The sequence below is a fragment of the Strongylocentrotus purpuratus genome, unplaced genomic scaffold, assembly GCF_000002235.5.
Source record: "Strongylocentrotus purpuratus isolate Spur 01 unplaced genomic scaffold, Spur_5.0 spur5_scaffold_5, whole genome shotgun sequence".
In the NCBI taxonomy this organism is placed as follows: domain Eukaryota; kingdom Metazoa; phylum Echinodermata; class Echinoidea; order Camarodonta; family Strongylocentrotidae; genus Strongylocentrotus; species Strongylocentrotus purpuratus.
The window spans coordinates 7,880,242-7,907,597 of NW_022145611.1; the positions used below are offsets into that span (position 1 = coordinate 7,880,242).

At 36.0% G+C, this 27,356-nt stretch overlaps 1 protein-coding gene across 1 annotated transcript; it reads left to right on the plus strand.

Moving 5' to 3' along the window:
* Positions 1-4,406: 4,406 nt before the first annotated feature.
* On the plus strand, positions 4,407-25,830 carry LOC578424 (BTB/POZ domain-containing protein 9). Its single transcript, XM_030999560.1, has 14 exons — positions 4,407-4,517; positions 5,975-6,141; positions 6,828-6,933; positions 11,646-11,781; positions 17,022-17,252; positions 18,024-18,173; positions 19,357-19,471; positions 20,018-20,237; positions 21,161-21,280; positions 22,193-22,302; positions 23,010-23,199; positions 23,660-23,767; positions 24,182-24,260; positions 25,168-25,830. The coding sequence occupies exons 2-14, from the start codon at positions 6,063-6,065 to the stop codon at positions 25,417-25,419; spliced, it is 1,896 nt and encodes a 631-aa protein (XP_030855420.1). The 5' UTR covers positions 4,407-4,517; positions 5,975-6,062; the 3' UTR covers positions 25,420-25,830.
* Positions 25,831-27,356: the final 1,526 nt, after the last annotated feature.

Genomic DNA, 27,356 nt, shown 5'->3' on the forward strand with positions numbered 1-27,356 from the left:
AGGCTTCTTCTCCGTCATTTCTCGTACAATTTTTATTTGGTTTGCTTTATATCGTAGAGCTAACTTTGGTACACTAAACTTCTACACAGAATTTTGAAATTGTTTTCCATTAATTAATTATGCTAATTTATGCAAATTTATTCGAAATCACAAAAAAGGCTTCTTCTCCTTCATTTCTCGACCGATTTTGATTTGGTTTGCCTTATCTGGTAGAGCTAAATTTGGAACACTAAACTTCTACACAGAATTGTGAGATTTTGCTCTATTGATTATTTATGGTACTTTATGCAAATGAAATGAAATTATGTCCCTTCCAGGGCATCAAATTTTTATTTTTTGACCAGTTCAAAAGTGTACCACATAAAATTTACGATATTTGTTGTTGCGAGATGCGGATGAGCGCTACGTCATTGACGTTCTGGTTTATCATATTGAATTGCGTTATGCAGGCGAGACCGCCGAGAGCGTTTCCCTTGTTTTTTATTGAGAAGGAATAGTATGTGCTTCTCATGAAGAGGAAAAAAATCACATTAAAAATTGAGATGTATTTATACGATAAGATTGAATGATCTAAGGTTTCATTATTTCTTTTAAAATGGGAAAGTTTACCAAAGTATAACAAATTCAGTTTTGTTTTACAGTGCTACTTCATAATTTGGGGTCCTGTCCAATACATGCATATATTACTGCCTAATATTGATGCATGTCACGTATTCAGTTGTTTGTATTCTTATTGAATAGATACACTTCTCAGCCGTCACTAGGGAGACAAAACCCTTTATAAGCCACGGCTCACTTTGATTCATCAGGTTTGTTGTGTCCGGTCGGGCGGTCGTGTTACCCGACCTTATGTTAAAAGCATGCCCCTGTATTCACAAAGTTTCAGGGGTAATGTTTGTGAAATAAACCCCTCTCATCTACAAATGCTGTGGTCTAATTCACCCAACACTTTGTGAAGACCCTATGGCAATTCTACGAAAAGGTTGCGTCCTTAACGTGCATCTTTACATGATCTTCCACTTTTGTTTTACGTAAGGTCGTGTAACGCTACCACTCGACCGGACGCAATAACCTGATGATTCAAATTAAGCTAGAGCCACAATGATTTGGGACAGTTGACATAAATAAATAAACTCTAAAGAATTAAATGTTCTCCTCAAATGCCTTGTTTTATACTTTGATAAGGCATAAAACATGTTCCTTGGGAGAAAAATATAAACCTTCTATTAAAGTCTAAACACATTGTATCAAATCTTCAATTATTTAGAGGATTTTCTGCCCATGACATGTGAAGGGTTAAACAGTGTGACTAGCGGTGGCAGCCTTGCTTTGTCTGTAATCAGTGGCTTTATTTTTAAAACTTATAAATATGTGGAGTGGAAGTACTGGTACTAGGTTTACATGTATGACTACTTATATTGGGTAAAATGTGGATGCCAAGATTTTAAACAAAACTTTTTATTCTCCCAACGGATGATATGAGATTTATATTTGTTTTAATGAGAAAGAAACTAACACAGTACTAATATAATATTATGAATATGATATCTAATGTTTATTAAATAGTATTTTGTATTTTTACACAATAGTGTGTGTTAAGTTGTTAGCATAGATGTATACCATAGATTAATTAATTGTATGAATCGTTAATGATTTTTCAGTCATCTAATAAAATAAAATAACATTTTGGGATATCACATTTATGAAAATTTGACCAGAATAAAAGTTTCTAATTCACACACCTTGTTTCATAAACCTAACTGATGTAAATGATGATATGGTGCTCTTGTGTTCTCATTGTCTATATAGACAATGGAAAGGTGCATAAATATTTTGCATCCTGTTTTACCTTAAAATAGATTATATTAGCATCGAGGAGATTATAAGGTTTTTGGTTAGTCTGCAAACACAGGCCCCATTTCACAAACACACCGTCAATGTTGCCTTGACCGATACCTAAACCAGCTAAAGTGGCCGTGTATATCTCTTTAAACAATTAAATGAATTTAATTTCTCATTTTATCGACTGTGTTTCCTGAACGAAATGTAATTTTAGTTTTCGCAGCTAAAAATAAATCATTGTGCATTAATAACGTAAATACGATCATGTTAGTTGAAATTGTGATCTAGAAAAACTTGTGTATCATGTTGTGTGCAATGTATTAGATTTTAGGTAAGATTATCATTCAGGGATAATTATTTATTTTTATAGTTCAAATGGGAAATTTAATTTCCAGTGAAGACGTGAAAGATTTCTGAAATAAAGAGCTCACCAGGTGTATTCCGGTACACAATTACATATTTAGTAATTTTCTCTATTTGGTGATTTTCTGCAATGTGTCCCATATGACTTACATAAGTCTGTTTTCCACGTATTTTACCCTAAAAATGAATTTCTTTGTTGTATGTGATCATTAACTAATGGTGCTTTATGGAATCTTGACTAATATTCATATTAATACCAAGAGATGTTATCATTCATTGATGAAATGTATTGGACACATTGAACAAAATCACCCTATTTTTCTGTTGAATGCATCATGTTAAAATACAGGAAATCTTCAGTCATGGTCTGTTGTTTAATAAATAAAAACTACAATGCTCTTATTCTATTGTAAATTCCAACTCTAGATCTAAGCTATTTTTAACTAAGGGAGATCTTGGACTAAATTACTTGGTTAAATGTCACTTTATGAAAAGTAGGTTAAAAACATTGTTTGGTTTATATGTTCAAAATATGTGACATATAGCCCTTTTTACTTTCCTTAATATTATCCCAGAAAATGGTCTGTTCAATACATTATTTGCTTTTGGTATTAGTAAAATTATTTAAATGTATGGTGAAATTATTTGAAATGCTTTTCTAATTCATTTTCAACTTTTATTTTCTGTGAAGTCAAATAAAATTTATATTCCATACAGGGATTTGCGTGTTGGATCTTTACATATATTCATTATGAAAATGACTAAATATGTTATCTAACCCTTCTCACTTTCTAAGCATTACCTGTAAGAGAGTATACACTTCAAAAACAGTATCTGATATATTTTAGGGGAAGACATATTTCATCTTTATGTTTGTCCCCATAATTAAAGACACAAATTTTTCATTTTTTCATGCTTTTTAATGCTGTGTTAAAATACTTTATCTCTACCTTCAACTTTCTGGAACAAGAATTTTGTAGAAACCGAAGTTATGCTGTAAATTTTTATTTGGAATTTATGTTATATTTGGGTTTTTGTGTTTTGTTTAATTGTTTATTTTTGCTCTTTCTAAATTCTTACCTGTTGTAATTCATATTGAATTTTTCATTTATTTTTCATGTCAACAATGTATCTGTATATTACTAATGGAAAAAAATTCACCTAAATAAACTTTTGTGTGCCTCTATATATGCTGTAATCTTTCTAATTCTGTACAAGTCCTTTTCAGTTTTGTTTTACAATTTATAATTGAGACCTTGCAATACCATAAACTTGACGATAATTATTGCATCCCTTTATTCTTGAATATAAACGGATATTATTGCTTTACCATGCTTAATTCAATTGGCATATTTCACCAGTGGGGCTGACATCTATTGCTCAAATATCAATATTCCAGTAACCAAATTTTGTGAGCAAGCAAAAAATTGTGGCATTGTGCCTTTAGTACAGTGACGATATACTAGATTATTGAGATGTGTGACTGTGAATGAAGAAAAGACCATCTTTCTGCTTTCGATCGATCTGCTTTCGATCTGATTTACAAATGATTGTGGCTTTGTAGCCCCCTGTCCCCCAACTCATACCTCTTCACTGAACATTTATAATCAGGGAAGAGAATATAAAGACCTAAAGAATATGGTCAGAAGAGCTCGTGTAACGAATTGGCACCAATGATTGAAACAAAAAGAATTTTTGAAACAAGAAACATAAAATATCAAAATTAACTTAACAAATTTCTATAATAGATCCAACTTATCTGGCATTCGTTCTTATTTTCCCTTTTTTTAAATGAAATGCTGGTTTTTATTGGGACATCCCTCCCCCAAGAACCCTCTCCCTACGGATCCACCCCAAGGCCAAGGGTAGTCTCGATCTGTCGGCAGGGATTTCCCCTTTTTCAAAGATTTACCCAGACACGCCGCAAGGTAGCGGAATGTAGGCTTTCAGTGAAGAGCCGAATCACTGAGGATTGATATAATTCTGTAAAGAATTGTCATTTTCCCTCTCAAATTATTTCAGTTTTGACCTTGATTGAAAGCATTTATGAGAAAAGTATTCGATTACATGTTTTTGAAAACATTTTTCTTTCTAAAACAATTAAAACAAAAAATAACTTAATTACTTTATTATTACTTGCGCGAATGAATAACTACAATAATACACTAAGTGAATGAGGTAAGAATGAGTAAACCGACCGTAGTTAACCTATGCATGTATATAGTTTAACTTCTGGATTTGTCAACAACGATTTTTTTTCTTCGCCGTATGCCCTCTCAAAACATAGGACCTGGCTTTCTTTTTAGTCATTGGTAAGCATAATATCATTGACCAGACTTTAGTGCTCTGGACATCAGAGTGAGTTCTAGTCATCGTGTTTTCCTATGCCATTCTAGAGACGTATTTTATCACTCTTGTAGACCGAATTTCTCCTCCAGCATAGGCCATTGCCATTCACTCGCCTTCCCTTGCCCAGCCGAGTGGCGGAAGAGGGAACCGCCGCCCTGGGGATGCTGGATCTGGATCGGAGTAATTAGATTGATAAATTCATAATAATTGTTTTGGATTTCGACCATTTAATGATACTCATGTTAAATAGTATTGAACCACATTTCATTGCCTTGCCATGACCAGTTTTCAATTTCTTGCAGTTTGTTGAACTTTGAAATTGAAGATGTGATTGTGACTGAGTGATGTCAAGTTGTCAACACAGACATCAGTTGACAGATATTCTTGATAGAGGAAGTCTAAGCTAGCGTAGACTAATGGTACATTTTGTCAGATTGTGCAACTGCATATGTTAGCCGGTGGTAAAAACCATGGCATGAAAGATGATCTAAATCTAATCAATCAATTTTTAGCCTTGAGAGATATTGATTCAAGAGAAAAGAAATGTTGAGGAAAGGTCAATTCAAATAATGTTATTTTCTTTCGTATCTCAAAAATACAATTTTTCATGCAATTAGGGAGCAATACGGCGAAGCTCTCTTGAGTGAGTGAAAATTCTGAACCTGTGTGTACATGTATGTTTTTATGTGCTGGGGCTGGTCTGTTGTAATGCCAAATGATATGCCTGACTTGTGATGATGACACTGTCCTTTCACTTTTAGTTTACAAACAGTAGCGGCACACAGCTGATTAGGGAGACTCTCTTCCATTTCAACGTTTGCAAGACTGTCTCCCACGTTAGAGATTTACATATGTAGCTTAAAAAACAAAAGAATCAACACAAACAAGGGCGTATCTTATCCAGCCAAGTTTAGCCTCTCTGAGGTCAGGAACCTATTGTTTTGTTTTTGAATATTTAAAGTAGACGTTCAAAAGGGGAAATATTTCATGAAGAATCTTGTCATATATTTATTTTGAGCCAAAGTAATCCATTTGCAGCTGTTGTTTGCAGCAAATGTAAAAAAAAAAGATATCGGTTTTATGCTCTGATGTAGTGCATATCTTGATTTTGCAACTTAATGGTGTGAGTTTCACTCTCAGTTTGACTCTCGGCCATACATACACTGTATGTACTTTTATCAGCATTAAACTAAATTCCTAAAACGGGCTTTATATTCTTGTGTTTGTGTACAAATACAAACAGCATTATTCGGTTCAATGGTACATGTGCATGTAAATCCATGTACACAATTAGTGTTTGCATGTTCAAGTTATACTTGCATGCCTAGACTTTGAAAGTCACTTTGCGAGTGAAAACCAGCACAACTTTTGAGGAATAAAGAGTGTTTGATGGTACATGTAAGAGTGTTTTGTTGTTCAGTCTTTGCAGTGATGAGAAGAGAAATCTCCTTCAAATTCCAAGGCACCTAGAGGATTGTCAGACTGGTTTCTGATCCCTTCTTGGAACCATGAGTGACACACATCGCATCAGTCCATCCACCCCGATGGGGGAGGTAGAGCACACCAATATTCTTTCACAGGATATAGGTAAGTGTCCAACTTTTCAAATATTTCTTTCTTTTCCTATTTGTATGCATGAGAGATGTCGGTAGACAAAAAAATGCTTGCCATTATTCTAGATGTATTGATTGCATTGGTTATAATTTATGAGGTACATTTCTGTTGGATAATTTTTTTAATAAATTATTATTATTATTATTTTTATTTTGTTTGATATTTATTTATTTATTATTATTTTTATTATTCATTTATTTTTGGGGTGTCATTCTACCCATAATGTTTTTGGATGATGTTGTACAGAGCCATCTAAACACAGAGTTTGGCCAACTTGGTTTCATTTGGTCACAGCATAGCGTACTGTATGTTCATTTGTTTTTGCCACACTTCCCAATACTGTGCCCAAATGAAACCTGGTTGATCAAACTCTCCTCAGCAAAGCTCTCAAAAAGTTGCCTGATTACATTTTGGTTTTCATACAATAATTAGTCCCTAATCCCCCCCCCCCCTTTGTTAAATTAATTTTAATTCAACGTAAGCTTGTAACTTCTTTACATGTACATGTATGTAGGAGCCTAAAAAGTAGGTAAACTTGACATTTTTAGTTGCTTTTCTCTTATTTCAATTTTGATAGTTAATAGCGAAAACAATTACTATGTGTAAAATAGCATTACCGTTAATAAAATATAATACCTACTTTATGTCACCTCTTGTAGGTCACCTATTTTCAAATGAGGAATACAGCGATGTTACCCTTCTTGTAGAAAATCAGAAATTCCATGCACATCGGGTCATCCTAGCTGCACGATGCCAGTATTTCAGGTGAGAAACAAGTATAAATTTCAAGGAAAGAAGATACTTTACCAAAGGTGGTGATTATTACAGGATCAGCAGCCAATTCAATTTGTAATATCATCTCGAAAGCTATGTTGATTTTCTTTGATTGAGAATGGGATAGTTTGACAGCACTTTCTCTATATCCCCCTTCTCTCTCTGACTTTCTCTAGCTCCCGTCTCTCTCTCTCTCTCTCTCTATCCCTCTCTCTCTCTCTCTCTCTCTCTCTTTCTCTCTCTCTCTCTATCCCCCTATCCCCCTCTATCGCTTGGAATGGAATATGGTATATATCCTGAGAGGCAGTGAGAGCCACAAAAATGCTACCATATTTGCCGGCGTAAAGGCCGCAGTATTTTTGGAAGAGAAAATATCAAAAAGTCGGGGTGCGGCCTTTACGACGAAACAGAAAAAAAAAAAAAAAAGTCAAAACCAGCACGAATTTGTACATATGGGACTAGATCTACGAACGGTACAATAACTATACATTTCCACACATCTTACCGACAATTTTATCTTGCATTGTTGACATGAAGACAAAAATAAACTTCCAAAAACAACATCTGCCGATAGATTTTGATGCCAATGCATTGCAAAAGTAAAAAAAGGGCCCATTTAACGGAGCCGCCGCGAGGCATCCAGCACGTGAAGTCACCATTTTCAATCCATTTCAATGACTACATCACAGAAAACAGCAAAGTATGGTATCAGCGCGGGATGGCTGCATGGTTTAAGGCGGTGATTTTAGTCACATCAACATTTGTACGCAAGAGATCGAATCCCGACTTTGGCAAAAGATTTTTTTTTTTTTTTTTTTTTTTTTAAATGTCAAAATCGGGGGTGCGGCCTATACGGCGCTGCGGCCTTATCGCCGGCAAATACTGTAATTTGCTTATAATTTGACAATATCAAGTTTTTGCCTGTAGGGCTCTTGCAGATGGTATTAGTAAAGTGGATTATCTTTGAGTAAGTTTTAAGAAGCTGAGCACTTTTATCCTGTGAAGAAATTGACTAGTATCATACATAATTGAAGGCTTTTAATGTGTCATTTACAATGGATGTACATCGCTCATACCTTCTTGCGGGCAGCCGAGGATATGCAGTTTATATCAAATATTGTATTCTATTGGATACTCTTGTGATGTTCATTTAGTTTTCATTCTCATGTATCATGGTCCACACTTTTAAATGTTGATATTTAATTTTTTTTGATACTTTGGATGCTGAAAGAAAATGGAAGAGAATACATGTTCTTCCACTTCCATTAGCTATTTTATTGAAAAAAAAAATATTGCTTTTATCTTGTGTACTGTAGAATGAAATATATTTCAATTAATGATTCATGAAGTCATACAAAGTTTTAAAAATATTTTACGATGGTCACAGTTCACAATTAAATGATTCAAGTCATAGTTTTGTCATGTGCAAGGATTATAAATATCATTTTGATTCCGTTTCGAAAGTGTAAACTTAAAGTTTCCAGGAAATAGATCTGGGCCTACTCTTCAAATCCCATTAAGTATGTTTGGGGAATGATCAGATGTTTCATAAAGGAAATGATTTTTTTGTACCATGTGAGGTACATTAAAAAAAAAATCATTCTCAGATATTGAGTCATATCCTTTGTAGACAGGGGTCATAAGGTCAAGCAATATCAAGTCCATGTTTTATTCTTGTCTTGTCTTTTATCTATTTTAACTTCTATTCTCCAAGAGTAGGGATATTCTAGAAGGCATGAAATCGAGCTATTGCTGTTTGATAAGGCTACATTTTCACTGATTAATACATTCAAACAAAATTTGAATTCAAAATGAAGAGATGGATGAGATAATTCATCACAAAGTTGTTTTTAAATATAATAGTTTTTGCCTTAGTCTGTGAATTGCCTATTTTGAAATGTAAATGCTTTTGTTAAATATATTCCATTCAACATTTGGTACTGCTACATGTATATAGAAACTACATTTGCCTGTGTAGAAATATTCTTTAAATCCCTTTTTATACAAGAAATGTTAAAGGCCAATGTAATAGTAATACATGTGTAATAATAGTATACAAGTACATGTACATGTATGTATGTGGAGGACATGATTGAGGTTTTTTTTTTTTTTTGCATAACGAACTGCATAGTTTGTTTTTTTCTATGTTAATTTGTTTGTTTGTAAAAAATAAAATAATTAAGAGAACCATACATGATTAATTCATACATACGATACTCAGTGACTCAAATTGTGTGTACACAAATTATACACACACTATGGAGTGGTAACCACTGTTGGTATCAGATGACATGCTGAAAAGCTACGGTACCCATCTGAATTACACGATAATCTGGATATAATTATCAATACTGCCACAGTTTAGTCAGAAGTTAATGATGTGATTATATTTATCCTTCATTGATCAGTGTACCGTAAATGTTTCTGAAGCTCAGTTTTGTATGACAATCTACATGTACTGTATGTTCACTGTCAATAAAGAGACATGTACTACCGGTATCTGTTCTGCCTTGCCAGATTACAGTGTCAAAAGTGTCAATAGTCCATAGTCGATACTTAATTTTTCACATTATATTAATATATGGACATGAAATATTACCAGGCAGAATTTCATTTTGATATCCAATACCATTGTTGAGTTTTATTGAACTTGAGTTGTTGAGTACATGTAATTGATATCTCTTCTGTTGTTAATCTCGGATGAGAGGGAGATGATTTGAGTTTCCTTGAAGTTAAAAAGCAAGATATTCATACATGTTTCTAGGCCTATGTTTGACTCAAGAATTTTGTAAGACTTTAAAGTAGGTGGCAGTAAAAAATGATGAAAGATTTTTAAAAATTGTTATATACATGAACATTGGTGAAATAAAAATGTCATATCAAATGCATTACCGTTTACATTTAGTTTTCAACCATGAGATCATTTTGAAGTAAATGTACATGTAGAACACATATTTGCTTCTTCTCCTAACTTGGTCATAAATGCCTTCTTACTGATGATGACATGAAGGAATGAAATACAACGTTTTCTCCCATGATCTGTGTGATTTATTGCCTGTCAAGAGCATGTGTGCTATGAGATCAGCCATGACGTCAATTGATGTATTATCTTAGTGCCACAGGGAGATGGCTTGCTTGCTTTATGTTATTACATGTACATGTTTCTCTGCAGATGCAAATTTTTTATTCACTACATGTATGTTCTACCGACATTACAGCATAGCATAAACCCGGTATACAGTGTATGTACAAATTATAATCTAAAATCATCATTTTCTATCCTATATCATATTGATTTACTATCTTTGGGTTATTGCCTTCCTACAATGTAGATTACGTAATTCTAAATTTAGAAATTTTATAAAAATCTTGTATGCATGCTCACTGTATACATGTACACCCTGTGCCTGTCAGTCACTCATGAGCTCTGTTTGTTCATACAGTTTGTACATGTATGCATAGTGTCTCTTTGACAAATCAAAATTGTTCTCTGTTTCTCATCCAGATGCTTTTGTAAATAAAGGGAGGGTTCTATATTTGACATTTGATCTTTTCCCTTATTAAAATGCAAATGAAATGGGGTCAATTATGATAAGTTTGCTAATAATGAAGAAAAAAAAATCTTCATCTATTCACTACAGAGGCTCTAAGAAACTTGAAATGATTTGAAATTGCACTATATCATTATATTGTATTACGGTACTCTAAAAATACATATTAAATGTAATTAAAGGAAAAAGTCAGACAGACATCAAGAAAAAGTGGGTGGGGAACCGACTCTAGGAATCAATTTAATTTGGCCTCAGTTATTTATAGAGACTTTTTTTGGAGAATATTACGTGTATATTATTGTGTGCAGTGTATTTCTGACTGCCATACTACATGTACAGTATACGTGTATGTAGATATTAAGCAAATTTATAAACTCAACTGATATGAAGACTTGTCAGTGAAGTATCAATCGGAGGACGAGGGTAATGGTCATTTTATATGAGGTATAGTTAATGTTTGACAAATTTTTGAGGCTGAAGCACTCTCCTATTCCATATATAAAGGTTGCACAAATTCTAATGGATGCAAAGTGCACATTGCCCTTTGGTAATGAATAAATACATATAGGTCACATCTAAATCTTGTATCATGTATGATACATGTACATTGTATATACGTTTTCAACTTTTCATACACTTGTACAGTGCTTGGAAATATTGTGCTGATCTTAAGTGATAATAAAAGTAGTAGTAATGAAAATGATAACAAGAATTCCCATTTATTTTCTTTGAATGGAATGTCCTTACATTTTCCTTTCTTGAAATTGAAAATGACTTTATTATGATGGTGAAGAAAGGCTTAGAAAAAAGCGGATAATTTTTTTGTAATGGCTAAATATATACACATGAAGGAGAGTGCATGACTTTAGCTCCAGCAACATTCCTGAAATAGTTCAGAGGAAACCTGAAGAGAGAGAATATGAAGACCACTTTTCCGGACAAACCTTTGAATATAAGAACTTTGATTAAATATTGCAATTTCTTTTGGTTAATGATGTAACTGACAATTATTTATTGTAAAACATTTATTTACCATTGTCTCTCTCCTTCTCAACCTTCCCCTCTCTCTCTCCTTCTCAACCTTCCCCTCTCTCTCTCCTTCTCTCTCTCTCTCCTCTCTCTCTCTCTCTCTCTCTCTCTCTCTCTCTACAGAGCCCTATTCTATGGTGGCTTACGCGAGTCTGATCCCGAGTGCTGCGAAATCGAGCTGCAAGATACCACATCTCAAGCTTTTGAGGCTCTTCTCAAATACATCTACACTGGCTGTCTCAATCTACTAGACCTCAAGGTAAAAAAAACAAACAGGAAAGCTTGTGATCATTTGGACGAGGGCCATGCAGGAAATAGTAGATCTATGCATTTTGTAGATTCATTTTCATTTATGTGGTGACTTGCAATAATCATAATTGTCTGGTTTGTAGATTATCACTGCATTGAACATGCAGGAAGGGAAGAAGTTGGATTGGATTTGTTTACCGTTGCCAGGCGACCCAATGCACAGATGTATGGACATTTTCAAATATGTACTTTACTATATGTGCAAATTCAGTATTTCCAAGACAAAATGAAGTGTTTAAACTTGCTGCTCCCCCTCCTCCCTTCTTCATGCTAATGTATGCTCCATCAGAGATGAATTGTGAATTCTTGCTTTTCCTGCTGTAATAACTACACACATGTTATATCAAATAACCCTTCACAGTGTACAGCTTACAAAACATGTGTTTTTCAAAAAATTTTAAACAATATTTTGGTGTTGTTGTTTTTTGTTTTTTTAAAGCTTTTTTGCCTTTATTCAGATTTTCATAATTATACAAAATGATTAATAGGACGTAATTGTTCTTACAGTATAAACATACATGTAGTACATTGTCTCATACATTATAAACACAGACATATTTTTAAAATATTTTCCATAAGTATCCAAACTAATATAGTACATATTCAATCAAGTGTACAAATTGTGCTAAAATTCCTGTAAAAAAGGAAAAGGTGACGGTAATACTTCATATTAATATTTTTGGATACAACATTATAAAAAGGAACAATTTTTACAGCATATCTTCTTTGCAAATTAATTACTTCAATATAAATTAAGCTGTTGTTGTTGTTGAGTGACATGTTTATTGCCTGTTGACGTACAAAATTACCAAGCTTGTGACTTTTCCCCAAAATTTCATGGGTACTGTAGATGATATTGTCCTTGGAGCTCGTGAAAATGCCCCTCTTGTCTTTGGGCCTTTTGTTTTATATTTTTAAAGAGCCCCGATCACGCCCCTCTTTGGGATGAAAGATATTGTGAGGTGTGATTGAGTTTCAATTGGCCATGTGCAAAGTAGATTGTGGAGAATATTTTTAAAAAATAACTATGAAGCAGATCTCGATCTAATCTGCTGAGAGCTACAAAAGCATACCTTTACACATTTGAAACCCATCTGGCTATTGCATCAAGAGACGTTATTATTACCCTGTTCATAGGATCATCTCGCAGCAAGCTGCACTTTAGGTGTGCCATTTCCAACCTCCTGAGAATCTTTCTCTCAACTATACAACCAGGAGCGCCAGGAGTGTCAAGTCTGACAGACATGAGCGCTGTACAAGAACCCACTATCGTTATTATTACATGCACTAGCAGTCTAGCATGATACACGCATGCTGGTCACTGACATTTCATTCATTAAGGAATCCACAGCATAGCCTTTCTCTTGATCTACTACATGCAGTAGGTTCCTATATGCATTGCTGTCCTACGTTATTTGTGGTTAATTTGGATTAATGGGGTCTTCCGCGAGGACATCAAGTGACATGGCTAGGGTTTTAATCTGGACCAGTATAATCATAGTCTGGTGACTTAATCACTAGACTACAGCACGTAATTACCACGCATGCTTTCGTGTAGGCCCACGTGCAGGGGTATGTGCAAGCGTGTGAAGCACTTCAGTGAAGTACACTTCAGTTGAGCTCCTGTGAAAACACCATATGTGGCGGTGATGAATTCCCATGTTGGTAAAAAGAAAACACATTTTTGGATTGAATTGATTTCTACTCAACGGAATCTACACTATTCTTTTGTTTTTTCAACTCTCCTAATAATTTATCTTGCCATTATCATATTTATAAACAAACTTGGGTAAAGGTTACAAAAGCAATAGGATTTTTGCTCATGACTTTATTGTACACTTGCTGTAGGAATAACCATTTTTGATCTTGTAATATCTACATTCATACTGTATGTGGACACGATCTCATGAAAAAACTGTGTAGACTGGTAGAAAGAATGGTTCCTTGAAAGATTTTAATTCCCAGATAATTTATCCTCAGTAAAATGAAGGGAAAAAAAATTCTTGACATCATAAATACTACAATGTATGTAGCACTGTACACATCAATGCACACATTCACATTGAAATTGACAAGAAATTTGTTCACCGTATGACACTTTCTTCTGCATCGATACTACAGTATTTTTGAAGTGGAGATACTGTATAGTTATTGCAGGGAAATATGTATATGATCACTTCAGTACATTGCATATACTGCAATATGGAACCCCATAAAGAGAAACTGACCGAGATGGTATAGTGCTATTTTTGGATGCAGCATGCCCCTTGAATGCTACACTTGGAGAAGGCCAGCTGGTCCTATGCCAAGCCGTCAGGGTGTGTTATTGTTAAGCCATATATCTTTTGTGTATCGATCGGTACTTGATGGTTTTCAAGTGATGCAGTAAAATAAAACTACATTCCTGAATTTATAGAAAAATACTTCACTTACTAAAATAATTTGGAATTGCAAGATGATGAATGCTTTTAACCCATTTCATCTGATTTTATTTTTATTTGAAACATATTTCCTTAGTGCTCAGTCCAAGTTATCTCTGGTTTTGTAATCAAATGGTTAAATCTTGCTACTTTGTAGGCAGTGGATACATTTATTGACTATTTTATATTGATTTATTCAAGCAGAATTGGTTTTTAAGAACTTTCTATATAAGTAGCAACAAGCTTGTAAAAAATAGGAGAAACATGACCTCAGAATTATCCTCTGAATACCCGAATCAGGTATCATTATTATACCCTCTCAACAATTTTTCTATCAAATGCACATGTACAAAACATACACTGTACATATATAGCTCAACATCGAGGAGATATTTGACAATTCCCATCCTAGTTTCAAATGGAAGTCCTCTTTTGAATGAGGAAGAGTGATGGGCACTGATGGCGTTGACTGACTTGAATTTAATTAAATTTGCTCTTCAATTTATAGTTCAATTTATATTCAGTATTTAATATTTGCAACAAATACTGGTCTTTATTCCAGACTAAATGAAAAAAAGAAACATGTACATGTAATTGTTATATCTTGTTCTCAATCCTTAGACATGCAAGGATAACAATAGTGATGATTTTAGATGTGAAGGTATGGATAAACCATGAATGCAAAAAAAAAATCATTAAATAGCTGCTGACTGCTATCTTTAAAGGAAGAAGGGGGAATTGCTTGAGCATATTTATTTTGCCTTGAGACTAATTACACTTATTACCGGTTTTACAGTCAGACAATATCCAGGGTGACATCTAGGGTCTTAATCCTGGAAGAAGTGCTTCTTCAAAGATCACATTGTATCATACTTCAAAAATTGTATGTCATCCCCCCTCCCCAAATACTTCAAAGCTCACATGTCATCTTCTCCCTCTCCCCCCCCCCCCACTGAGAATACTTCATATTCAAAGATCACTTGTCATCCTCCCCCCCCCCCCCCAACAAAAAACAACTACCTCCAAAAAGATATATATATTATGTGTAAATAAATAAATAAAAAAAAATAAAAAAAATAATTTAATAATTTTTTTTTTTTAAAGTGAGTAAATGAATTATTTAAAACATTTACATTTGTGAAATGCCGTTATTGGTGAATCTGCACGGACTTGAATTGTAGAATCCTTCCTATGCCTTGTACGGGAGGATTTAGGGAGTCTTCCTTTTCATTCCAGTCTTACATGAAACCTGAAAGTCCTAATTCTTTTGAAGGAGAGGGAAGGAAACTCCTCTCACCCATCACGTCTTCCCAGCGACTTCCTGTTTGAATCCCAGACGTTTGCCTTCCTGCAATACCAGGGTGATATCGGATATCTTATAATGTGATTTAATCTTGTAAGGAATGGCTCCCAGAACCCTAACAAGATTGGGTGTCGATATTTCTACAACATTCTGCTGGCAGTTTGTTAGTTTCTCCCTAATCACACAATACTCATATATGCATGTACACAAATGTAAGAATCTACTACTTCGTACATGTATATGAAGTTGTTAATATTGGAAAGGTTACTTTCCAGTCTAGTGAATTGCAGGAAATTAGTAACATGTATGTTTAGGTTCCCTTGACACTAGAGTTGTATATAGCAACAAGGCATGCTTGAATCTGTAAAACACATCTACAGTCTAATGGGGCAAGTCTATTAGTCATTGGGTCATTTTATGGCCCATACATTACCAAATAGTGAAATAATATTATAATTTTGTAATACTTTATAATTTCTTGATTTGTGTACGCCTTGGGATCATATTGGCAGATATGTGCACTAGAAACAAGTCTAATATTATATTTCTTCTAATTCTAATCAGCATAAGCTACACTGAAGGTTGCTATATCTGTGATAATTGGTCTTTAAATAAGTAAATCAGTAAAATATGTATATTAGACAAAACACGTTACTGAAATGTTACAAAATACTTCATAATACTATTTTGAATTGCCCCTTTTGCAGATGAATAGGCATTTCAAAGTGATGTTTATTCTAATGCCTTTGATATTTTATCATGAACTTCAAGTGGCAAGTATGTATTTTTAGAAAGTTGAGTTTAGAACAGCAGCATACAGTATCTACACCAAAGCTGTTGTTACCAAAACCCTACCCCATCTGTACCACACCCTCTTGTGTGGCATCAACAAGATGGGGCAAATTACCCCTCCTACTCAAAAGGACATCCTTTTTGTTTACGCCAAAGGGCTGGTCAACCATTAAGACTTCAGCAAGTCAAAAGCCTCCATTTGATTATCTAGCACTATGTTTCCAGTTCTGGATTTTTACATTCATAATTGTTGCAGTTTAACAGTATAATTGATTAAAATGTACACATGCTAAATGATTACACCACTTTGAAGATTTGCCTCTCTCTATCCAGGAGGACAACCTTCCAGGCATCATAGGACTGGCGTATTAGTATGGCTTCGGTGAGCTGGAAAAAGCAACCTTAGCAACAGATTCTTAGCACTGGCTTCCCATCATACTTTTGATTTTGCTCTAGTAGCAGACATACAGAATGTACAAATGCTAAATGATTACAGCACTTTGAAGATTTGCCTCTCTCTATCCAGGGTGCCAACCTTCCAGACATCATAGGACTGGCCAATTAGTATGGCTTTAGCGAGCTTATGCTTTTGCCCTTGTAGCTTTTCGTTGATTGTGTAATGGCCAGAATGTAAAAATGCTAAATGATCACACCAATTTGCCTCTCCCTACCCAGGAGGACAACCTTCTTGACATCCTTGGCCTGGCCCACCAGTATGGCTTCAGCGAGCTGGAAGCCTCCATCTCCGATTACCTGCGCGCCATCCTCAGCATCCACAACGTGTGCCTGATCTACGACGTGGCCAGTCTCTACACCCTGGGGGCCCTCAAGGAGACGTGCTACCAGTTCATGGATCGCTACGCCACAGAGGTCATGAACAGTGAGACCTTCCTCACCCTGTCCAAGGTGAGCCACATGGAAGGAACTTCCTACACCAGGGGGGTGTTTCACAAAGACTAAGATCAACTTTAAGTTGGACTTAACTATGGCAGGCCATTCATGCCACTATTTGCTCTCACCATTTACTGGCATTCATCTCTCAAGGGACGTACAAATCATGGTCACAAATCTACAGCATTTACATTTTTTGATAATTCATTATTGAAGGAAAAACTATTATCTATAGATCATATTGGTGAGAGCAACCAGTGGCATGAAAGCCCTGCCAAAGTTACGTCCAACGTAAAGTTGATCTTAGTCTTTGTGAAACACTCCCCAGGAAACTGTTGACTGAATATGCTTCTAATTGATAGAAGATTTTGTATATCACCTTACGGAAGGTGCTGATTGTTGTCAATAGCTGCTTGAATTTTCATTCATAAAAGCAAACACTTTTGTCTTTATATCAGATTTCATGTCATGATTGCTCTTTGCTGAAATTCTCTCAATTTTTTCGTTCATTTTCGTCTGTTCTTTGATTGTGTCAGCAACAATCCCAAGTTTCTTCTTTAGATTTCCTTAATATCGGTTTATAAATAATAAAACAGAATAAACAGAGTAGTAGACAACTGTACAGACTGATACTGAAAGAAGAGATCAAACCTCTCTTTCATATAGATTATTTGTCATGAATTGTATTTCGTTGTAAGTCTACAATCTTTGACCAACTTCACAATTTGATCTCACCACATTAACAGTCTCTCCTCACTTTCAAATTTTCACACATTCCTGGTGCAGGGTGCCCTGAAGGAAGTGATCTCAAGGAATTCCTTCTATGCTGCTGAGATTGACATCTTCCAAGCGGTTCAGAGCTGGGTGCACGCCAACAAAGACGTATCTCTCAAGGAGATTGTGGAGGCCATCAGACTTCCTCTAATGAGTAGACAGGTACTTGTGAAACTATACCGCTAAAGAGTAGACGGTACTTTTGAAACTTGCAACAGTGTAGGGAATAAAACTGAAACTGTTATCAAAATTTGTGTTGTGATTCTTATAATGATAATAATAATATTAATAATAATAATATTCCGCTTAAATAGCGCTTATACCACGTCTCTAAGCACTTTACGGATATACTATTACCCTGGTCATCGGATTCAGTCCTTGGCTGCACACACTGATGATAATGATATTGAGTATTCATAATTCGCCAACTACACATGATATCTGTGTTTAAGGTGCATAAGAAACCTAGAAACATGAACATACTCAAAGGTGAGACAAGCATATACAATGCTTTCTTAGCGAGTCGGGTTAAACAATCATCATCATTCTCAGATATACCAACATAATTATTATAAATATAATATTAAGGAGAGCTTTTTGTGAAACTTAGAACACCCATAGGAGTTTTGTTTTACCAGTTGGAGTGTGTATCATAAATTTGCGTTTTCAACGGTTTATTCTCTCACTGATGACTATGTCAAAAAGACATATTGCCATGATGGTGTTTCCATTAATGACTCAGAGTTCGGAGAGAGCTGCATCTTAAAGCTCCTCTGCACTAGTTTGGCATAGAGGGATTGTACCTTCCTGCAAGGTCACTGGCAGGTGGTTATCTCATCAAATCAGCTCTCAATTAACATAAGAAAAAGAGCATCATGGGGGATCAACAGGTAATGCTTAGGCATTGTTGGCTGTGTAGAGGGTTCAAGTAGCTATAAGTAGTGCAGTGAGGCTTTAAGGAGTTTGATTGACAAATTGCACTAGTCTTATTTTAGCAAAGCTTTCAAACAAGGGATATTGTCCATTCTTCACTCTCATCCCTTTGTCTTTTTGTTTTTCGTTATCTTACTCTCCCCCTCTCTCTTTTTCTCTCCCCCTCTCTCTTTTTCTCTTTCCCTCTCTCTCTATCTCTTCTATCTCTCTCACTCTCTTTCTCTGTCTTTTTTTCTCTCTGTCCTTCTCTGTCTTTCTCTCTCTCTCTGTGTCTTCACTCTCTCTTTCTTTCTCTCTCTCTCTCTCTCTCTCTCTCTCTCTCTCTCTCCCTATCTCTCTCTATCTCTCTCGATCTCTCTCTATCTCTATATCTCTCTCACTCTCTCACTCTTGTCCCTACATGACTCTGCAGGATCTGCTTTACACGGTACGACCCTCCAACCTGCTGTGCGCAGACTCCATCCTGGATGCATTCAAGATCAAGGAAGAGTGTCGGAACGCAGACCTCAACTACAGAGGAGTACTCAGTGAGTTTAACTTTGTTCGGGTTTTTGGGGGTGGTGTCCATTGACGGCTTTCGATTTGCACGACCAACAAGATCTACGATGTGCAACTAACATCGAGACCTTTTGCGTTTGCGCAGTTGAGGATTGTGTCTTTGGCTCGATCCTAGGACCAAATTCGGTTTAAATCTGCGTTGTGCTAAAAACAATAACTTTTGCTCCATACTGATCTCACAATGGTCATACAAACAGGCCAGTGCCACTGAATTGTGACATCAAAACAGTTTTTTTGTAAGACGGGAACTTGTTTGAAGATATGACATGGTTAGTAAATTTCAAGTCATAGATCGAGTTGGTCATGCAAATCAAAAGCTCCCTAGGCAGTCGCATAGTGTCAGGCTTAAAGGCTGTAGAGTTGGCTTATTCCTCCAGCCAATCATTTAAACAAATTGATAATGTTAAGGTTGGGTATTTATTGGTGTATGCATAGTTTCACCTCCTGAGTCCATTTATTATATGCTTCCTCTGTTCATACGTCTTCATCAAAAATATTTTTCTTTGCTTGTATAGTTCCAGAGGAGAATGTTGGGACGGCTAAGCACGGTGCCTCGGTGGTCAAGGGAGGGATGAGGTCATCTCTGCTGGACGGTGACTGTCAGAACTACGACCTTGACCGCGGCTTCACCACTCACCCAATCGAGGACGTGCACACCGGCGGCATCGTCATCACCCTCGGCAAGCCCACCATCATCAACACCATCAGGCTGCTGCTCTGGGATAGAGATACCAGGTGGGCGTGTCATCAGTGACAAATGACAGGTTTTGTTATAAGCTACTGAAATCCTGGCTTCTGATAGGCTATCAGCAGATATGTCACTGATTTTTGTCATTTATCATTGAAAAAAGGTTGAAATGGGTCCCAGGTTTGTGTTGTAGAACAAGGAAGAAAATGAGGAAAAATTTTGTTCTGTACTTCAGTATTCCATTTGTGCGACCCTCATTCCACATTTTGTGGTTTTACTCAATAACTGTTGATTCTATGACAGATAGAAGGGCCAGTATAAACACCACCAAGGGAGTGATAATTTCCTCCACCATCCGATTACAGAGCAGTACATATTTGTTTTAAATACCTCATCCTTTTCATTGATTCATGAATAGGTCTAGAAAATAGATCCAATATCAAGAGTCTATATGCTCCTCACAGTAATATATTGAAGTCCTTTGAAGTTCAAAACAGTTTCAAATATCCAACGCTAAAAGAAAACCAACATACGGAAATCCAATCTATACTGTACAGGTACTACAGTTACTGCGGTTCAGCGTAAATTGCATGGCTTGAGCGCTGTGACACCGTGTGAGTTGCGTGCTGGAGGGCATTTGAAATCTTGTATGTGCGCTCTGTGTGTTTGCAAAAGTCGCAGAGGGGTTAGGAGTACTATCACAGGATTTGATAGAACGACGCAATGGATCGAGATGCTCCTTGTCATGTGATATAGTTTTGACCAATCAGTGAATGACAATCTGTGTATGAGGTACATAAAATGTTGAATAGCCTCAGTAAACGAATCACATGTTAGTGCATTTGACCATCATTTGATTAGGGTCTAGATGTGAGTTGTATAATTTCCAATGACTGACCATGTAAATTGATCTGCTGATTTGGATGCAGTGATAATGAACATCGTATTGATTGTATTTTTTTTCTTCCAGGTCGTACTCTTACTTCATTGAAGCATCAGTTGATGAGAATGACTGGATAAAGGTCATTGATCATTCTACGTATCAATGCCGGTCGTGGCAGACTCTCCACTTTCCAGCCAGAGTCTGTAGGTGAGTAATTTTTCCTAGGCAAAGATCCTTTCTAAGGTAGCTTTGAGAAATGAAGTGGCAGGAAAAGACGGGTCTGGAACGCAAAATGCATATTAGTTTAAATTGTTTGATAATTAAAAGCTCTTTTTGACATATCTGAATCAAAGTTTAGCTAAGATTAAGTCTCATCGAGATGGTATATGCATTGAAACGCTCTATATCTTAATAATGGGGTTCTACACCTGTGTGATGAAATCATGATTTTCAACAATTATGCAGTTTCCGTTCCAGATACATGTTTTCGTGCCACTACATAACAGCTACCTCAAATATGTATTAAAGTTAAATTGTACACCATTATAGTAATACCAATACTGTGTTCTTGTATAGCACTCTTGTCTGTCAAACTTGACACTCATCCTGGAGCTCCACAATCATTACCGCAGCATTACCAATGAAGAAGACTTTAATGCTCTGTTTGTCACCAAATATGTTAGTATCCTTTTGCAAAAATGTTCTTTGGTGATGTAATTTAGTATGAATAAGCAGTATTCTTTGACCAGAATGGTTTCTGTAAATTTTGATCAAGAAAGTGGAAACCCAATTTGTTCCTGTTTAATAATTTGAATTGCATATTGCTCAATCTGTTATAGTTCAATGATGTTCCTAACAGTAGATTTTCGTATCCTATATTCTAAGAAGAATTCTAGTGTAACTATATTGAATTTTCTCTTAGCCCTGCAAAAATGATACATTGTTACAATAAGCGATGTTGAGAACTTCTCTTAAGGTATAAACCAAGATATTAGTGAGATTTCTGTTCAATTTATTCTCATATGCAAGTACATGAAATTTCAATATGATACAAGAAACATTGCTCTTCAAGATCTTGTAGTTTTCTCATAAATGTTTTTCTCTTTCCTCCCCATCTAGATACATCCGAATCATTGGGGTTCATAACACCGTCAACAAAGTATTTCATCTAGTGTCATTTGAAGCCTTTCACACAACTAGGGTATTTCAACTGGAAACAGGATTGATAGGTACCGGCATATTTCTTTAAGCTCTATATTTGATTTGTGAACAACAAAAATTGTAGCTCATAGTTGAATATATAATAAGTATAATAATGAAAGAGATAATGATTTGTCTGTAAATTGCTTAGAGATATCGTTGATGTATTATGATTCCTTTTTTCACCGTTTCTTTACCTTTAAAGGCATTGTTTAACAGTTTCAAGTTTTACAAATCAGAGATACATGGCCCTACGTGTTATCAGTGTCTGTAATATGGCTTAATATAAGCATTAAAAACAAATTGCGCTTCAAAATATAAAGTGCCTGGTATAAGTAAAAGTCTTTGAGTGACCGATTTTACCATACTCATTTTTCCCGATAGACTTAAGTGTTATAAAAACCATTGGGAAAACCTTTTTTAAAATTTCAAAATCCAATCATAAATATCTTGATAATCAGACAGGCAATAAGCTTGTAAAAGTCATGGGATTCTTGACTGACCTAAAGGTTTATAATTATGACTGCAGCATGAGCTAAATCCAGGATTGTGTTTAGAATCTGAAACAAAGATACCCAATCCCTTTAGCTTCACTAATAATAATAATATTATTCCGCTTTTATATAGCACTTGATACATGTATATCAACGATGTTCTACTACTGAGCCTTCGCACCTCACTCTATTATTTTTACAATGACAATAATTTGTTTCTTGTTTTTATCTTTCTTGTGCAGTTCCGCAGCAGAATGTAGCCACCATCAAGGCCAGTGCAAGTGTGATAGAAGGTGTTAGCCGCAGTAGGAATGCTCTGCTGAACGGTGACACCAAGAACTATGACTGGGACTCTGGGTACACATGCCATCAGCTAGGCAGTGGTTCTATCGTAGTACAACTAGCTCAACCCTACGTCATTGGCAGTATTAGGTAAGTGAGACTGGGATATCTCCTCGTGGTGTTGCCTGTAATTACTTCTAAATGGTGACACCAAAAACTATGACTGGGACTGTTGAGTACACATGTCATCAGCTTGGTAGTGGTTTTCTTATGCAGTATCATAACCTGTGCACACTTATATAAGTGCGCATTACTTTTGATTGACTGTGTGATGTCACAATGCTTATCAGTAAGTCTTTTATTTAGACTTTGTCTTACGTAAGTAAAAGTCTAAAATATGATTTGAATACGAGATAAGTGAAGTTCTTAGCTCAGCAATTTAGTTAGTAAATTTCTTACTTATTCTAAGTATTGAATTGAATACCAGCTCTGGTGTGTGGACCTGCCATAGGCAGTACACCTGAGTACACCTGAGCGGGAGACTTTTAATTAGGCCATTGTAAATATTGTAGGGTATCTTAAAATTTTAACATATTTTCAATTTCTGCAGGTTGCTGTTATGGGACTGTGATGCAAGGACATACAGCTACTTTGTAGATGTATCTACTGACCAGCAGACCTGGATAAGAGTAGCGGATAAGACCAAGGAGAATTGCAGGTACACTTTCCTTTCCCCTCACCATCAAACCTCCAATAAATTCACTTCAATCGTGCAATCTCTACGGGGGATGCTAGCCTTTTTGCTTTCATATTCGTGTGTAATCTTGTTCCAGCAATAATTGTTGTTATGCAGTAATATTCACACTGAATGCGATGTATGCCATCCTTCGTGAAATTAAAATGGATTCATTAAGCACTTTTCACTTATTAGGATTTGCTTCAGAAGGTAATTTGTGATCAGCATCTTCCTTATAACGACAACAAAATTGTTTTATAATGCACAGATTTAAAATTTGTTTATGCGTATATTTATTATTCAGGAGTGTAAATGATGGTTGTATAGATATTTTTTTGTGTAAATGGTCGGAGTAAGCGAACATTTGGTAAACAATGTTGACTTGTTTCCCTCCAGATCTTGGCAGACGTTGTACTTCCAGCGTAAACCTGTCACCTTCATCAGGATAGTAGGAACCAGGAACACAGCCAATGAGGTGAAGACGTTGACACTTCTTTTATTTTATTTCTATACATCTTTATTCAGATACAAAATCATGGATAACATCATACATAAATATTTATAACAAGCATTTCATCACATATATAAATGAGATCACATGACATGTGATTGTATTTACTTGAAAGCAGATTGTAGATGCAGTTCCTGTAAATCATTAATTATCTTCATCCACTTAGTAGTATTCACATCTGTTGTCTTAGTTTTATTTTCCTCAACTTCTAATTCTAGTCCATTGACACGTCTTAGAACTTGGAAAATGCCACTTCCTAGTACTTGGAAAATGAACCTCAAGAAACATGATTCAGATTAAAACGTTCCAAACCATCTATTTACTTTCCTTAGGTGTGGGGGAGATCTTGGGGTCTCCTTTCTTTCTCGTTATAATTCATCTCACAGTCAGTATAATCACAACATTGTAAATGTGATGATGGGAATGTGTAGTCAAGGTGTTCTATTAGTCAATTGTGTAGTACAGTCAAACCTGCCTCAGTGACCACCTGTCTACAAGGACCACCTGTCCATAAAGACCACTTTTTGTGTTTCCTTTGGGCGGTCGCTATAGACAGGTTTGACTGTATAACATTTTTCTTTTATATTATGGGGATAAAAATTCCATTTGAATTTGATTACAAATTTGTTTACAACACATTAAATTAATGATCTATTACAACTTCAGTCATAAGACAAGGGAGGACTCGTGATGAATGGATGACAAATTTGTAGAGATGATCACCTGAGTGGGTTTTTAATATCTTCCTTTGTTTTCTTTGAATGGATAGTAGCTCAAAATAAGATCATTTATAATCTGAAGGCTGCCTCCAAAGCTCACTTTATCATATTAACTCATGTTACTGTAATTGCCTTGTTTTTTCTGTATACAGGTATTCCACTGTGTACACTTTGAGTGTCCAGCACAGAACACACAGAGCGGTGAGTCCTGCTCATCGGACCTCGACGATGACAACTCACCGGGGCCCGGCCACGCCCCAACCCTCCGTCTTGCCAACCCTAACACCTCCACCAGCAGCATCGTACACTGTCCATCAAGGTCGGTCTCTCAACAGAGCCCCATGACGCCGTCATCGACCAGAAGTTCGCCCACCTCGAGCATGGGTGCATCACAGCATCTTTGAAGGAGCATGAAAATAAACAATGAAATGAACGTAGTTCTGGAACAGTGTTGATGGATCGTAATTATTGGATGCAATCACAGCATCTTTGAAAGAGTATGAAAACAAACGATGAAATGAACCTAGTTCTGGAACAGTGTTGATCAAGCATAATTATTGGCTGCAATATTTCCTTGCTTTCACTGCAGTTTGTCTTGTGCATAGGGATAGGTCGTACCCACCAACAACTCCACCTTCTTTGATCAGTTATTGTCCAGTGTCCAGCTTGGTGGCATTGCTGCATCTGAATAGGGAAGTTGAAAACGAGCATTCGTCAGTTCTGGAGCATCGTCAATGCATCGCAATCTCTTGCTGCCAGTTGTAGCATAGTTGTAGTTCATGCCAAAGAATTATATTGGACTCGACTACAACACCATCATTTACCATGCCTTTATCAGCATGAATGCATTTCCTCGTCTGTAAGAGAAAATCAAAAGTCATAAACAAGATTGAAATGTTAACTTTGGATGTTTACTCCCGAGTTTACTCATGTGTAAGCTTTGTCTGGACTATGGTCTTCTCAAAATTTAAATTGCCACCCAATTCTCGCTACCCCAAATAGCGATTCTGCCGAGATCCGGGGAAAATCCTGAAAACGCGCATTGCATTATGGGATAGCTTTTCGACATTACAGCTTCCTGTGCAGGCGTCCGTGATCACAACCCTCTCTTTCACGGTAGAGTTTAACGGCCTTTTGTGCTAAAGTCCCTAATTCTGCCCGAAGCTTTCCATTGCATATTATAAGCTGTACAAATTACACTGATTGGCATCGATTTTAGCGTGCGTGAAAACTCTGCACAGCGAACACAGGCGCTAGCGCCAGCGGGATGGGACTCTATACCGGAAGTTGTAGTGACGACCCGAGAGAGTGAAAATTACCTCGTCTCGCGAATTTCGAGATTTTCGTACCTATTTAGGGTAGCGAGAATTAATCAAATCTGAATCACAAGTATTATTTCATGTTCCATGGTAACAAATTTTGAAAGCTACCCTCCTCCCCCTCCACTAAGAATTGAGCAATTGAGTGGTAGAAACTGATGACATTGCCACTTGCCCGAAGCATCTCAATATAAATGGGTCTGGGGGGTGAAATTGTTTTCTAATCATCTCCCAGTTACGTATTATAAACACGCCGATAAATCAATCAGCTTTCCATTTCACTATGGTGCAGAATTATTACAATATATCTTACTGCTCCATAAATCAGAGAGATATAATTGTATGCTGGTCGTATCGACATGACTTGGCTACAAAGATATAAAGACTTTTGGATTCAAAGAGGAACTCTGCTCTCATTTACTTCTCTGATAAGAAAGTGAAATCGCATCAATTGATATTTTCTTTGTTCCTTAGTGCTTAGCACGGATAAAATCATGTTCTTATTCTTCATTTATGCGATGAGGTACCATGAAATAGAATTCCATTTGTTGCAGCTTTCTGAGGTACATTTAGTGTGTGAAATGTCATTTGCATTTGAATACATCACTGTGACATTTTACCTCTCAATAACACATTCTATGCAGAAAAAGAAAAGACTGATATGATATTTTTAAAAGAAATGTCATTCAAAAAAGCAAAGTGATATTTAAACTAAAGTTTCCTCCGATTGGTGTTAATATGACTTTAATATTGATGTTTTGAGGTTTAAAAGGAAATCATTTTATTCCGGGGAGAGCACATTACACATGTAAACAAGCTCAGTATTATTGTGAAGTTATAGTAAAAGTTGATGTATAGATGTGGCATGAGATTGTGGGATATATCTTCTTCTCTCTCTTCTTCTTTTGCTCCTTCATTTTCTTCTATTTTTCTCCACCTCCTCCTTCTCCTCCTCATCCTCCTCCTCATCTCCCTTCTTCCTTTTTTCTTCCCTTTTCTCCTTCCTGTATCGACCTCCATTT